General features: G+C 45.4%; 1 protein-coding gene across 1 annotated transcript in view; it reads left to right on the top strand.

Annotated features, from left to right (window-relative positions):
• Positions 1–11,977, top strand: part of LOC141078000 (uncharacterized) — an 84,061-nt gene extending 72,084 nt beyond the window's left edge. The window contains exon 3 of the mRNA XM_073564791.1: positions 10,946–11,977. Within this exon, the coding sequence (XP_073420892.1) occupies positions 10,946–11,730 (785 nt within the window). The 3' untranslated portion in view covers positions 11,731–11,977. The remainder of the gene's footprint in view (positions 1–10,945) is intronic.
• Positions 11,978–12,942: the final 965 nt, after the last annotated feature.

Genomic DNA, 12,942 nt, shown 5'->3' with positions numbered 1-12,942 from the left:
TGGATAGGATCGGGGTCTGCAATCCGCATAGTTACCAACCTCTCTGGTTTTCTGGGGCTTAGCTTGGGCTTGCTCTCCTCCTCGGTGACCCAATCATAGCACCCCCCATGGCATACAGCACAGCATGGTATACAGCACAGCACCCCCCATGGTGTAATAATAAATAATCTTTATATAGCGCCAACATATTCCACAGCACTTTGCAGTTTAACAGTTTCAAAACACAAGTCATAAGTAACAATGTTAACAATACAATAATTAAAGCAGAATAAGACAAAATAAGATGACCCTGCTCGTGAGAGCTTACAATCTACAATGAGGTGAGGGAGATACAAAGTACAGGTGTGTATTTACATTTGTGTTTTTACAATGAAGGTCCAGCCATTTTGAGGGAGTGAAGGATGGATAGAGATAGTGAATGGGCTACACACGCACACTTACACATAGAATGACTTTGATTAGTGAATGTGATAGGCCACTCTGAACAAATGTGTTTTGAGGGAGCGCCTAAAGCTATGCAAATTGTGGTTAGTCCTAATTTCTTGGGGTAGAGCATTCCAGAGGATAGGAGCAGCATGCAGAAGTCTTGGAGTCGGGAGTGGGATTAGTGCAGAGGTAAGTCGAAAGTTGTTTGCAGAGCGCAGCGATCGGCTATGCCGATAGACAGAAATGAGGGAGGAGATGTAGGGGGGGGCCGCACTGTAGAGAGCTTTGTGGGTGAGAACAAGTACTTTGAATTGGATCCTATAATGAATGGGCAGCCAGTGTAATGACTGACGAAGAGCGGACACGTCCAAGTACTGATTAGCCAGATGGACGACCCTGGCCGCTGCATTAAGAATGGACTGGAGAGGGGATAGTCAAGTGACAGGGAGGTGTTGTGTTCATTTTTCCCTTCACCAGTGAGGTCTGATGAACTCCCTCTTCTGGCGAAGGAAGGTAGTGAGGCTGATTACCAAACAGCTGAGCAGGTAGATGATGACTGGGTCACAGGAACTGATGACTGGATATAAGGCAGCCGATGCCCTGCTGCAATGCTGGTGATTTTCCTGCTGGATTCTTGGAGACCAGTCTGATTTCTGCTTCTCAAAGCTAAGTTTTGCTCTGCCTTTTGTACTCTTTAGTTCTGGTTTTGTTTGCCTTGTTTTATGGAGTTCAGCCATCCCCGGCCGGGGGTGAGCTGAATTCCATTTTTGTCTCTGATCTGTTGATCTCTGGCTCTGTCTTCAGAATTTACCTGAGTGCTGATATAGTCTTTTTGAAGCCTAGCGGCTTCAGGGCCTGTTTTTCCTCCTTCGGTGACTCATCCATAACAGAATCACCAGCCATACAGCAGATCCTAGGGTACTCAATAGGAGGAAAGAATTGTAAGAAAAAAAAAAAGTGTCAGAATTTCTTTGTGTATATTTTTTCCTCTATATCTCTGAGGCCGTAGGGGGAATTTTTTTTTCTCTCAATGGAGATGAAGCAATTGTCTGATCGTGTGGAGCAGCTTGCTGCGGAAGTGCGGGGAATTTCCGCCTATCTTACTCATTCACATGCTGCTGGACCAAAGATCCCTACTCCTGATGTGTTTTTTGGGGATCGGTCTAAATTTTTGAATTTCAAGAATAATTGTAAATTATTTTTTGCCTTGAAGCCTAACTCGTCGGGGAGCTCCGTGCAGCGGGTTAAAATTGTCATCTCTTTGCTGCGCGGCGATCCCCAGGATTGGGCGTTTTCTTTGAAACCTGATGATCCTATTCTAAATAATGTGGATGCATTTTTTCAAGCCTTGGGGTTGTTGTATGACGAACCCAATGCTATTGATCAGGCTGAAAAGGCCTTGTTGGCATTGAGCCAAGGTCGGGATTCTGCAGAGTTGTACTGTCAAAAATTCCGAAAGTGGGCGGTCCTTACTACCTGAAATGATGATGCCTTGGCAGCTCTCTTTCGGAAAGGTTTGTCAGAAACCGTAAAAGATACTATGGTGGGATTTCCTGTTCCCTCTGGTTTTGACGATTCTATGTCATTAGCCATTCAGGTTGATCAGCGTTTGCGTGAACGCAAGACTGCACGAGAGGTGTTGCCACCTGTTGAACAAATGTCTGAACCTATGCAATGTGATAGAGTTTTGTCCAGGGAGCAACGTCAGGAGTTCAGAAGGCGTAATAAGCTGTGTTTTTTTTGTGGAGATGCCTCGCATATTATTTCTGTCTGCCCTAAACGAGAGAAACGTTGTGCTCACACGTTTTCTGTGGGTGGTGTTCAACCTAAGTTTCTTCTGGCAATTACTCTGATCTGCTCCCTGTCCACATTTTCTGCCAAGGCTTTTGTGGATTTGGGAGCAGCTCTGAACCTGATGGACTTGGATTTTGCTAAACGTTATTGGAAATCTGTGTCTGTGGTGAGTTGGGGTTGTCGGTGTGCCCTTAGTGATGCTCCTGTTTTCTCCACCTCTCCCCAGTCGCATGATGTTCCTGACTATTTGGCTGACTTTTATGATGTATTTAGTGAGAATGAGTCTGCGTCTTTGCCTCCTCATAGGAGTTATGCCTGTGCAATTGAGCCGAGCCCGGGGTGTAAATTTTCCAAGGGTCGGCTTTTCAATTTATCTGTACCCAAGCACGAGGCTATGCAATCCTATATTAAGGAGTCGTTGGAGAAGGGTCATATTAGACCATCCTCTTCACCCTTTGGTGCTGGGTTTTTTTTCGTGGCTAAAAAAGATGGTTCATTAAGGCCTTGTATTGACTATCGTGCCCTCAACAAAATTACTGTTAAATATCAGTATCCGTTACACCTGATTTCTGATCTATTCTCCAGAGTTAAAGGTGCTTGCTGGTTTACCAAGCTTGACCTCAGGGGGGCGTATAATCTTATTCGCATTAAGCATGGGGATGAATGGAAGACGGCGTTTAATACTCCGGAGGGACATTTTGAGTACCTGGTAATGCCCCTTCTGTCTTCCAGTGCTTCATGAACGATATATTCCGAGACTTTGTGGATAAATTTTTGATTATCTATCTGGATGATATTTTGATCTTCTCCAAGGATTGGGAGTCTCATGTGGAACATGTTCGGACTGTGTTCTGGATTTTGAGGGAGAATTCCCTGTATGTCAAGGGATCGAAATGCCTTTTTGGGGTACAGAGGATTTCATTTTTGGGATTCATTTTGTCTCCGTCAACTATTGAAATGAACCCGGCCAAGGTACAGGCCATTTATGATTGGGTTCAGCCCACTTCTTTGAAGGCCCTCCAGAAGTTTTTGGGTTTTGCTAATTTTTATCGTAAATTTATAGCTAATTTTTCTGGTATTGCCAAGCCATTGACTGATTTGACTAAGAAGGGTGCTGATGTGCTGAATTGGTCTCCGGAGGCTGTTTCTTCCTTTCAGGAGCTGAAGCGAAGATTCACTTCTCCCGTTCTGCAGCAACCTGATGTCTCACTCCCGTTTCAGGTAGAGGTGGACGCCTCTGAGATTGGTGCAGGAGCTGTTTTGTGCCAAAAAGATCCTGTGACATCTAAAATGAATCCCTGTGCTTTCTTTTCCTGAAAGTTCTCCCCATCCGAACGTAACTATGATGTGGGGAATCGGGAACTGTTGGCCATGAAATGGGCATTTGAGGAGTGGAGACATTGGTTGGAGGGAGCTAAACACCAGGTCGTGGTCCTTACTGACCACAAGAATTTGATTTACCTGGAGTCGGCCAAACGCTTGAATCCTAGACAGGCTAGGTGGGCCTTGTTTTTCACACGTTTTGATTTTGTGGTCTCTTTTCTTCCTGGCACTAAGAATGTCAAGGCAGACGCCCTCTCTAGGAGTTTCTTTGCTGATTCTCCTGTTGTGACCAAGCCTGCTACCATCTTAGGTGAGGGGGTAGTTCTTTCTGCCATCTCGCCCGATTTGAGACGTGCTCTGGAAGAGTTCCAGGAGGACAAACCTGAGCGTTGTCCCAGTGGAAAGTTGTATGTTCCTGACCAGTGGAGGAAGAGAGTGATGTCTGAAGTTCATTGCTCTGCATTGGCTGGTCATCCAGGTATTTTTGGTACTAGAGATCTGGTGAGTCGGTCTTTTTGGTGGCCCGCCTTGTCTCGTGATGTCAGGAATTTTGTGCAGTCCTGTGGGACTTGCTCCCGGTCTAAACCTTGTTCTCGCTCTAGTGGGTTGTTGATGCCTTTGCCGGTGCCCAAGAGGCCATGGACCCATATTTCAATGGATTTCATCTCTGATATGCCTGTCTCTCAAAGGATGACCGTTATTTGTGTGATTTGTGATAGATTCTCTAAGATGGTCCATCTTGTACCACTCCCTAAGTTGCCATCATCCTCTGAGTTGGTGCCCTTGTTTTTGCAACAGGTAGTTCGCTTGCACGGGATTCCTGAGAACATTGTGTCTGACAGAGGAGTTCAGTTTGTGTCTAGATTTTGGAGGACTTTCTGTTCCAAGCTGGGAATTCAGTTGTCCTTCTCCTCTGCGTTTCACCCTCAGACCAACGGGCAGACGGAGAGAACAAACCAGACTTTGAAGTCGTATTAGAGATGTTTTATTTCGGCTGATCAGGATGATTGGGTTTCATTTTTGCCCTTGGCCGAATTTGCTTTAAATAATAGAGCTAGTTCTGCCACTTTGATGTCACCTTTTTTTTGTAACTTTGGGTTTTATCCTCGATTTTCTTCAGGGCAGGTGGAGCCTTCTGCCTGCCCAGGTGTTGACACTGTGGTGGAGAGAATGCACCGGATCTGGGACCAAGTGGTGGATAAGTTGTCTCTCTCCCAGGAAAAGGCCCAGCGGTTTTCCAACCGGCATAGGACCATTGGTCCCTAGTTTAAGGTGGGTGATATAGTTTGGTTGTCATAAAAAAATATCGCTATGAAGGTGGCTTCTCCTAAGTTTAAGCCTAGATTTATTGGACCTTAAAAGATTTTGGAGATTATTAATCCGGTCTCTTTTCGGTTGGCTCTTCCTGTCACGTTTAAGATTCATAATGTGTTCCATAAGTCCTTGTTGAAGAGGTTTGTTGAACCAGTAGTTCCTGGGGTGGCACCTCCTGACCCTGTATTGGTTGAAGGTAACATGGAGTATGAGGTAGAGAAGATACTGGATTCCCATCTGGCTAGACGGAGACTTCAGTATTTGGTTAAGTGGAAGGGTTATGGTCAGGAGGATAATTCCTGGGTCTCTGCCTCTGATATTCATGCCGAAAGATTGGTGCGTGCCTTTCATCGGGCTCACCCTGATCGCCGTGGTGGCATGGATGAGGGTTCGGTGACCCCTCCTCAAAGGGGAGGTACTGTTGTGAGTTCATTTTTCCCTTCACCAGTGAGGTCTGATGAACTCCCTCTTCTGGCGAAGGAAGGTAGTGAGGCTGATTACCAAACAGCTGAGCAGGTAGATGATGACTGGGTCACAGGAACTGATGACTGGATATAAGGCAGCCGATGCCCTGCTGCCTTGCTGGTGATTTTCCTGCTGGATTCTTGGAGACCAGTCTGATTTCTGCTTCTCAAAGCTAAGTTTTGCTCTGCCTTTTGTACTCTTTAGTTCTGGTTTTGTTTGCCTTGTTTTATGGAGTTCAGCCATCCCCGGCCGGGGGTGAGCTGAATTCCATTTTTGTCTCTGATCTGTTGATCTCTGGCTCTGTCTTCAGAATTTACCTGAGCGCTGATATAGTCTTTTTGAAGCCTAGCGGCTTCAGGGCCTGTTTTTCCTCCTTCGGTGACTCATCCACAACAGGGAGGCCAATTAATAGGGCGTTGCAGTAATCCAGGCGGGAGTGGATCAATGCTACAGTGAGGGTTTTTGTTGCTTCCATGTTGAGAAAAGGGCGGATTCTAGAGATGTCCTTTAGGTGTAAGCGGCAAGAGCGGGCAAGAGATTGTATATGGGATGTGAAGGAGAGATTGGTGTCAAACATAACACCCAGACAGCGAGCCTGATGCCGGGGTGTTATTGTGGTGCCATCCACGGAGTGGGAAATGTCAGATTTAGGGAGGTTAGTAGACGGTGGGAGCAGAAGAAGTTCAGTTTTGGAGAGGTTGAGTTTCAGATAGAGAGTGGACATGATATTGGAGACTACGGACAGACAGTCACTGGCGTTCTGTAGTACAGCGGGGGCAAGGTCGAGAGAAGACGTATATAGTTGTGTGTCATCAGTATAAAGATGGTACTGAAAGCCAAATCTGCTGATGGTCTGTCCAATTGGGGCCGTGTAGAGAGAGAAAAGAAGGGGGCCAAGGACTGAGCCCTGAGGTACCCCGACAGCAAGAGGAAGAGGAGATGACGTGGAGCCAGAGAACAAAACACTGAAGGAGCGGTCAGAGAGATAGGAAGAGAACCAGGAGAGAGCAGTGTCCTTAATGCCTAGTGACTGGAGCCTAGAGAGTATGAGATGGTGGTCAACAGTATCGAAAGCTGCAGATAGGTCAAGAAGAATGAGCAGAGAGTGGTCACCATTACGTTTTGCTGTCAGAAGGTCATTGGTCACTTTGATGAGTGCAGTTTCAGTCGAATGTAGGCGGCGGAAGCCGGACTTTGAAGGGGAGTGAGTGGAGAGGTAACGGGTAAGGCGGGAGTAAACTAAGAGTTCCAAAGGTTTAGAGATGAAGGGGAGATTGGAGACTGGTCTGTAGTTGTTGGTGCAGGATGGGTTGAGAGCGGTTTCTTTAGTAATGGAGTAACAATGGCGTGTTTGAAGGAGGATGGGAAAATGCCCGAGGAGAGGGAGAGATTAAAGATTGTGGTTAGGTGGGTTGTGACGACTGGAGAGAGAGACTGGAGGAGATGTGAGGGAATAGAGTCGGTAGTGCATGTAGTCGGACGAGAAGAAGAGAGGAGTCTGGAGACTTCTTCTTCTGTGATGGGATCAAATGTGGAAAGTGAGCCAGGGGAGATGCAGGAAGGGATGGGAGTCATGGCACTTGGTGGTTGAGAGATTTCAATATTATCTATTTTTTCTGTCAAGTGGGAGGCCAGGGCATCAGCACAAATGTCTGTGATAGGGGCTTGTGCTTTTGGCCTGAGGAGGGACTGAAAAGTGTCAAAAAGTTTCTTGGGGTTGTTGGCTAGTGAGGAGATCAGGGTGGTGAAGTAGGTCTGTTTGGCGAGGTGAAGGGCAGCATTATAGGTTCTTACATAAATTTGAAGTGGATGAAGTCTTCTGGTGTGCGGGTTTTTCTCCATAGGCGTTCAGCACTCCTAGAGCATCGCTGGAGAAGTTGAGTTTGCGATGTGAGCCAGGGCTGTTTTACTCTGTGCTTGGAGGTTCTGAGGGTGAGGGGAGCTACTTGGTCAAGGGTGCTTCTAAGAGTGTTGGATAATTGTTGGAAAAGTTCCACAATTATCCCTGTCCCCAAGAAAGTGGGATCCTCTGAGTTGAACGACTATAGACCAGTAGCACTCACATCTGTAGCTATGAAAGTCTTCGAAAGAATTATGATGTCCCACCTGATAAAATTCACGCAGAAGCTATGGGACCCGCTTCAGTTTGCCTATAAGGAGAATCGTTCAGCAAATGACACTGTCAATCTGGCACTGAAGTACATTTTGGATCATACAGATGAACTGCACTCAAATGCCCGGATTCTTTTCATGGACTTTAGCTCAGCGTTCAGTACCATTGATCCGAATTTACTTCATAAGAAAATGGTAGCTCTTGGAGTCCCTCTCAACTTATGCTTGTGGATTTATAACTTCCTGACAGCCAGGATACAGAGTGTAAAAGTTGGACCATTCACTTCGGACACCTTGGTCACAAACATCGGGGCACCTCAGGGGTGTGTTTTGTCCCCGTTACTGTTTTCTCTCTATACGAATGATTGCATCTCTTCAGCAGACTCAGTAAAAATCTTGAAATTTGCCGATGATATGACACTGATTGGTCTCATCAGGGGAAATGCTGAAGACTTGTATCGGAGTGAGGTGAAAAGAATATGTGACTGGTGTAAAGCCAATAATCTTGTACTCAACACTAAAAAAACTGCTGAGATGGTTGTGGATTTTAGGAAAGATCAACATGAGATACTTCCAATCTACATCCATGACGAAGTGGTTCTTAGGGTCACAGAGACCAAATTCCTTGGTGTTATCATCTCTCATGATCTTAAATGGGGGAAAAACATGGATGCTGTTATAAGAAAAGCACAACAGAGGATGTTCTTCCTGCGTCAGCTGAAAAGATATGGTTTGTCTAAGAATCTGCTGATCTTATTCTTTAATGCTGTCATCAGATCTGTGATTTGTTCCTCTCTGATAGTCTGGTATGGGGGAGCCACTGTGCATGACAAACTCCGCTTACAAAGGACTTTCAGAACAGCAGAGAGAATTATAGGTTCCCCCCTGCCTAAAATCCAGGATCTTTATGATAAGAGTATTCGATCCCACGCATTGAAAATTTCATCCGATCCCTCTCACCCGGGACACTCCTCATTCCAACTACTCCCTTCAGGACGTCGCTTCAGAGTCCCCAAATGCAGCACCAACCGCCATATGAACAGCTTCTATCCACTCTCTGTTCAACAATTAAATCGTCATGTGTAGACTATATACTGTATCTGTCTTGTTAGATGTTACTTGTTGTATCTGTTGTTATATATTATGTTGCCTCTTTGCCACAAAGAATTCCTTGTATATATGTAATATGTACTTGGCGATAATAAATTTGATTGATTGATTGAAGAGTGTCATTGTAGTGATGAACAGCCAGATTAGGACAGGATAAAGAGGAGATTGGGGACAGTGATGAGTGTAGGGAATCTGAAAGTGTCTGAGGGTTAATGGCTTGTAGATTTCTGACTGTGTGGTAGGTAGGAGTGAGCTGGGGTGGGCGAGGATTTGTGAGTGTGAAGGAGAAAATGTTGTGGCCAGAGAGTGGAAGCGGTGAGTTAATTAGGTGGGAGATTGAACAGAGCTGGCCGAAGACCAGATCAAGGGTGTTACCGTCCTTGTGTGTCTCAGATGTTGAAAGCTGCGAGAGGCCTAGAGAGGTGGTTAGTGATAGAAGCTGGGATGCAGATGTGGAAGTAGGGCTGTTAATGGGGATGTTGAAATCTCCCCGGATAAGGGTTGGAAGTTCTGAGGACATGAAGTGTATAGCACAGCACCCCCCATGGTATACAGTCCCCTATGGTATACAGCACAGCACCCTGCCATGGTATACAGCAGAGCATAGTATACAGCACAGCACCCCCATGGTATACAGCACGGCATGGTATACAGCATGGCACCCCCCATGGTATACAGCACAGCACCCCCCATAGTATACAGCACAGCATCCCGCCATGGTATACAGCACCCCCATGGTATACAGCCCCCCATGGTGTACAGTACAGCACCCCCCATGGTATACAGCATGGCACCCCCCATGGTATACAGCATGGCACCCCCCATGGTATACAGCACGGCACCCCCATGGTATACAACACAGCACCCCCATGGTATACAGCACTGCATGGTATACAGCCCTGCATGGTATACAGCACCATGGTATACAGCCCCCCCCCGAGAATGGCCCCACAGTCCTGGCTGTACTGTTGCATAAACTAAAAGAAAAACTCTCCTCACCTTCTAATCGTGCTTCCGCTGCTCCCAGCTCCTGTCTCCTGCTCTGCCTGATAAACAGTTAGTGCGCATGTGTCAGAGGCAGAGAGGGGAATGATGGGAGAGGGAGCATCGGCTGATGCTCTCTCCTCCATCATTGCTTTGAACTGTACCGGCATCATAGACGCCGGTACAGTTCAATGCGGCGGGGGGGGGGTCGGCGCTGACATGGTGCCTCTCTGACCCCCCTCCCGCCCAGCCTGCCCCGCCGCTGGGGCCCAATGCGGGCCTCCTCTGCTCATTGGGCTCCATACGCCAGTCAGGGCATTAATGCCCTGAGTGGGGGCCCGGACCCCTAAGCGCTCGGGCCCCGTCTCAGCTGCGACCCCTGTGACCGCGGGTGTTACTTTTCTGTTGAAAAGCAATGTCTGACTTTCATTTGCTCATTTTCACAGATTTTTTATTTATTACTACTTTTGTCAGATTCAAGATATTTCTGTCACCATTGTGGGTTTTTCTGTCATCAAACGAGGGGTACCTGCAATTTAGACCACAGGAGGAGTGAATATTTTGATTCCACAGCCACTTTCCGGAAATTAACACGCAGTGGATGTTGGAGAGTGAAAATTACACATTTGCCATGTTATTACCCAGCACATAGTGCCCAGATTGTGCTCCAGGAGACACACACCAAAAATTAAGTGGATTCTTCTCACTATAATATTGCTAAATACAGGGATCCTAAATGTAGTTTGCGCACACTGCAAGACTCCGAAGTGAGAGCGGATTTTGCTGGATTGATTTATAGAAACTCTGTTACTTTTCAACAGCATTTGAGCCACTAATAGTGTGGGAACCTGTTTTTCCATTGACAGATGATGGACCTGAGTGGGGACTTGTTTTTGTGAGATGAGAATTGGTATTATTTTTGCCTACATAACATTGATTGGTTTCTTTCTATTTGATATTTGGGAGGCAGAATGAACGAACAGTTGAACACCACACACTACTGGCTCATCCAACAAGGTTTTCTATTAGACTGTGAACTGTCATTGTCTTGGTAAATAATTAAAGTTTTTTACATAGCTTGCCATTTTTATGGACAGTTTAAGTAGAAATGTTCAAAAATATAAAACTCAAGGATATTTTATTAATTTTTTTTTTTTTATCTTAGCAGATGACTGTACCAGGAGATCAGAGGGACAGCTGACATCTTCAACTTTTAAATCTGATGATCTTGAGATCCTACAAGATACAAATGAAGTGACTGCTATTACTCCAGATATACCATCATCCATTCACAGCAAAGATCTGTCATCTGATCCTATGAAACAGGTCCCATCTTCTGATTCATTACTGACTAATAAGGGAAATCAATGTCACAAAAGAGGCATTAAAAAACAAACTGCTCCTAAGGCAAAGAAGTCATTCTCATGTTCAGAATGTGGGAAATGTTTTACATGGAAATCACGTTTTGTTACACACCAAAGAACTCACACAGGGGAGAAGCCTTTTTCCTGTTCAGAATGTGGGAAATGTTTTATCCAGAAATCAGATTTGGTTAATCACCATAGAACTCACACAGGGGAGAAGCCTTTTTCCTGTTCAGAATGTGGGAAATGTTTTATCCAGAAATCAGATTTGGTTAATCACCATAGAACTCACACAGGGGAGAAGCCTTTTTCATGTTCAGAATGTGGGAAATGTTTTACACGTAAATCACTGCTTGTTACTCACCATAGAACTCACACAGGGGAGAAGCCTTTTTCATGTTCAGAATGTGGGAAATGTTTTGCACATAAATCACTGCTTGTTACTCACCATAGAACTCACACAGGGGAGAAGCCTTTTTCATGTTCAGAATGTGGGAAATGTTTTGCACATAAATCACTGCTTGTTACTCACCGTAGAACTCACACAGGGGAGAAGCCTTTTTCATGTTCTGAATGTGGGAAACGTTTTAACAACAAATCACATTGTGTTGCACACCAAAGAATACACACAGGAGAGAAGCCTTTTTCATGTTCAGAATGTGGGAAATGTTTTAACCTGAAAAGAAATCTCGTTAAGCACCAAAGAACTCACACTGGAGAGAAGCAATATTCATGTTCAGAATGTGGGAAATCTTTTGCAGATAAATCACTGCTTGTTACTCACCAGAGAACTCACACAGGGGAGAAGCCTTTTTCCTGTTCAGAATGTGGGAAATGATTTGACCGGAAAGAGCATCTTGTTAGACATCACAGCAGTCACACAGAGGAAAAGCTTTTTTCATTTTCTTAATGTGGGAAATATTTTACTTGAAAATCAACTGTTAATAAACATCAGAGACGTCACATAGGGGAGAAGCCTTTTTTATGTTCATAATGTTGGATCTTCTTAAAGGGGTTGTCTCTTGTCATTCCTCATGTTTACTGATGAAAGGAAAAAATAAACTTTATTAATTCCAAATGTAAAACTATACCCATAATTCACTCCCTGAAGGTTAGTCAGTAGGTGACTAATAGGTTGAGGGTATATAGGGTGAGGTGAAATATACACACTCACTCTCCAAGCCTCTCATTTCTACGGGTTTCATCATCCTCACCAAAGACGACTCATCAGGAGACTATTTAATATTGACCTATATTCAAGTGAGACTAGACAAAAAAAACTAAAATCATGTTATCCGAAACAGTCAGAAAACTAGCCACATATTGGCAGACCCCAGACCTCAAACTATATACTTTGTAAGTTTATAAGCCACTCCAGTGTCAGGAATAGATAGTATGTGAAAATACAGTATAATTCTTGTGTTTTCTCCTATAGGGGCCGACCTAGTTTGGTATTGTAACTGCTGTTAATTAGTGGTGTAAACAAATTGTCCTAGACCAGTGATGGCGTACCTATGGCATGCAGAGCCCTCTCTGCTGGCACGTGGTATCCCCTCATCTACAAGTGTCCTCGCTCCAGATCTGCAGCTTCCTGCCTCACATGGCAGTCAGCAGCGCTGCTGGATAACATCATCATTCAGCTCCGCAGCCGCTGTGCCAGTGAGAGGAAGCTTCCGGCGAGTTCGCGGAGAGGTGTGTGTGTGTCTAATGATGTGAGTGATGGAGAAGGAAATGATGGGGAGAAGGCAATGATGGGTGTGATGGAGAAGGCAATGATGGGGTGATGGAGGAGGCAATGATGGGAATGATGGGGGTGATAGCAATGATTGAAGTGATGGAGAAGGCAATAATGTGAGTGATGGAGAAGGCAATGATGGGGGAGAGGGCAAAGATGGGGTGGTAGTGAAGAGGGCAAGGATGGGAGTGATGGAGAAGGCAATGATGCGGGTGATGGGGGAGAAGGCAATGATGGGGAGAGGGCAATGATGTGAGTGATGTAGAGGGCAATGATGGGGTGGTGAGGAGAAAATGATGGAGGTGGAATGGGCAA

The sequence above is a fragment of the Dendrobates tinctorius genome, unplaced genomic scaffold (assembly GCF_039654945.1).
Source record: "Dendrobates tinctorius isolate UK_male_01 unplaced genomic scaffold, ASM3965494v1 ptg000489l, whole genome shotgun sequence".
NCBI lineage: Eukaryota > Metazoa > Chordata > Amphibia > Anura > Dendrobatidae > Dendrobates > Dendrobates tinctorius.
Note: the sequence above shows the minus strand (reverse complement) of the source record. Positions and strands in the feature narration are given on the sequence as shown.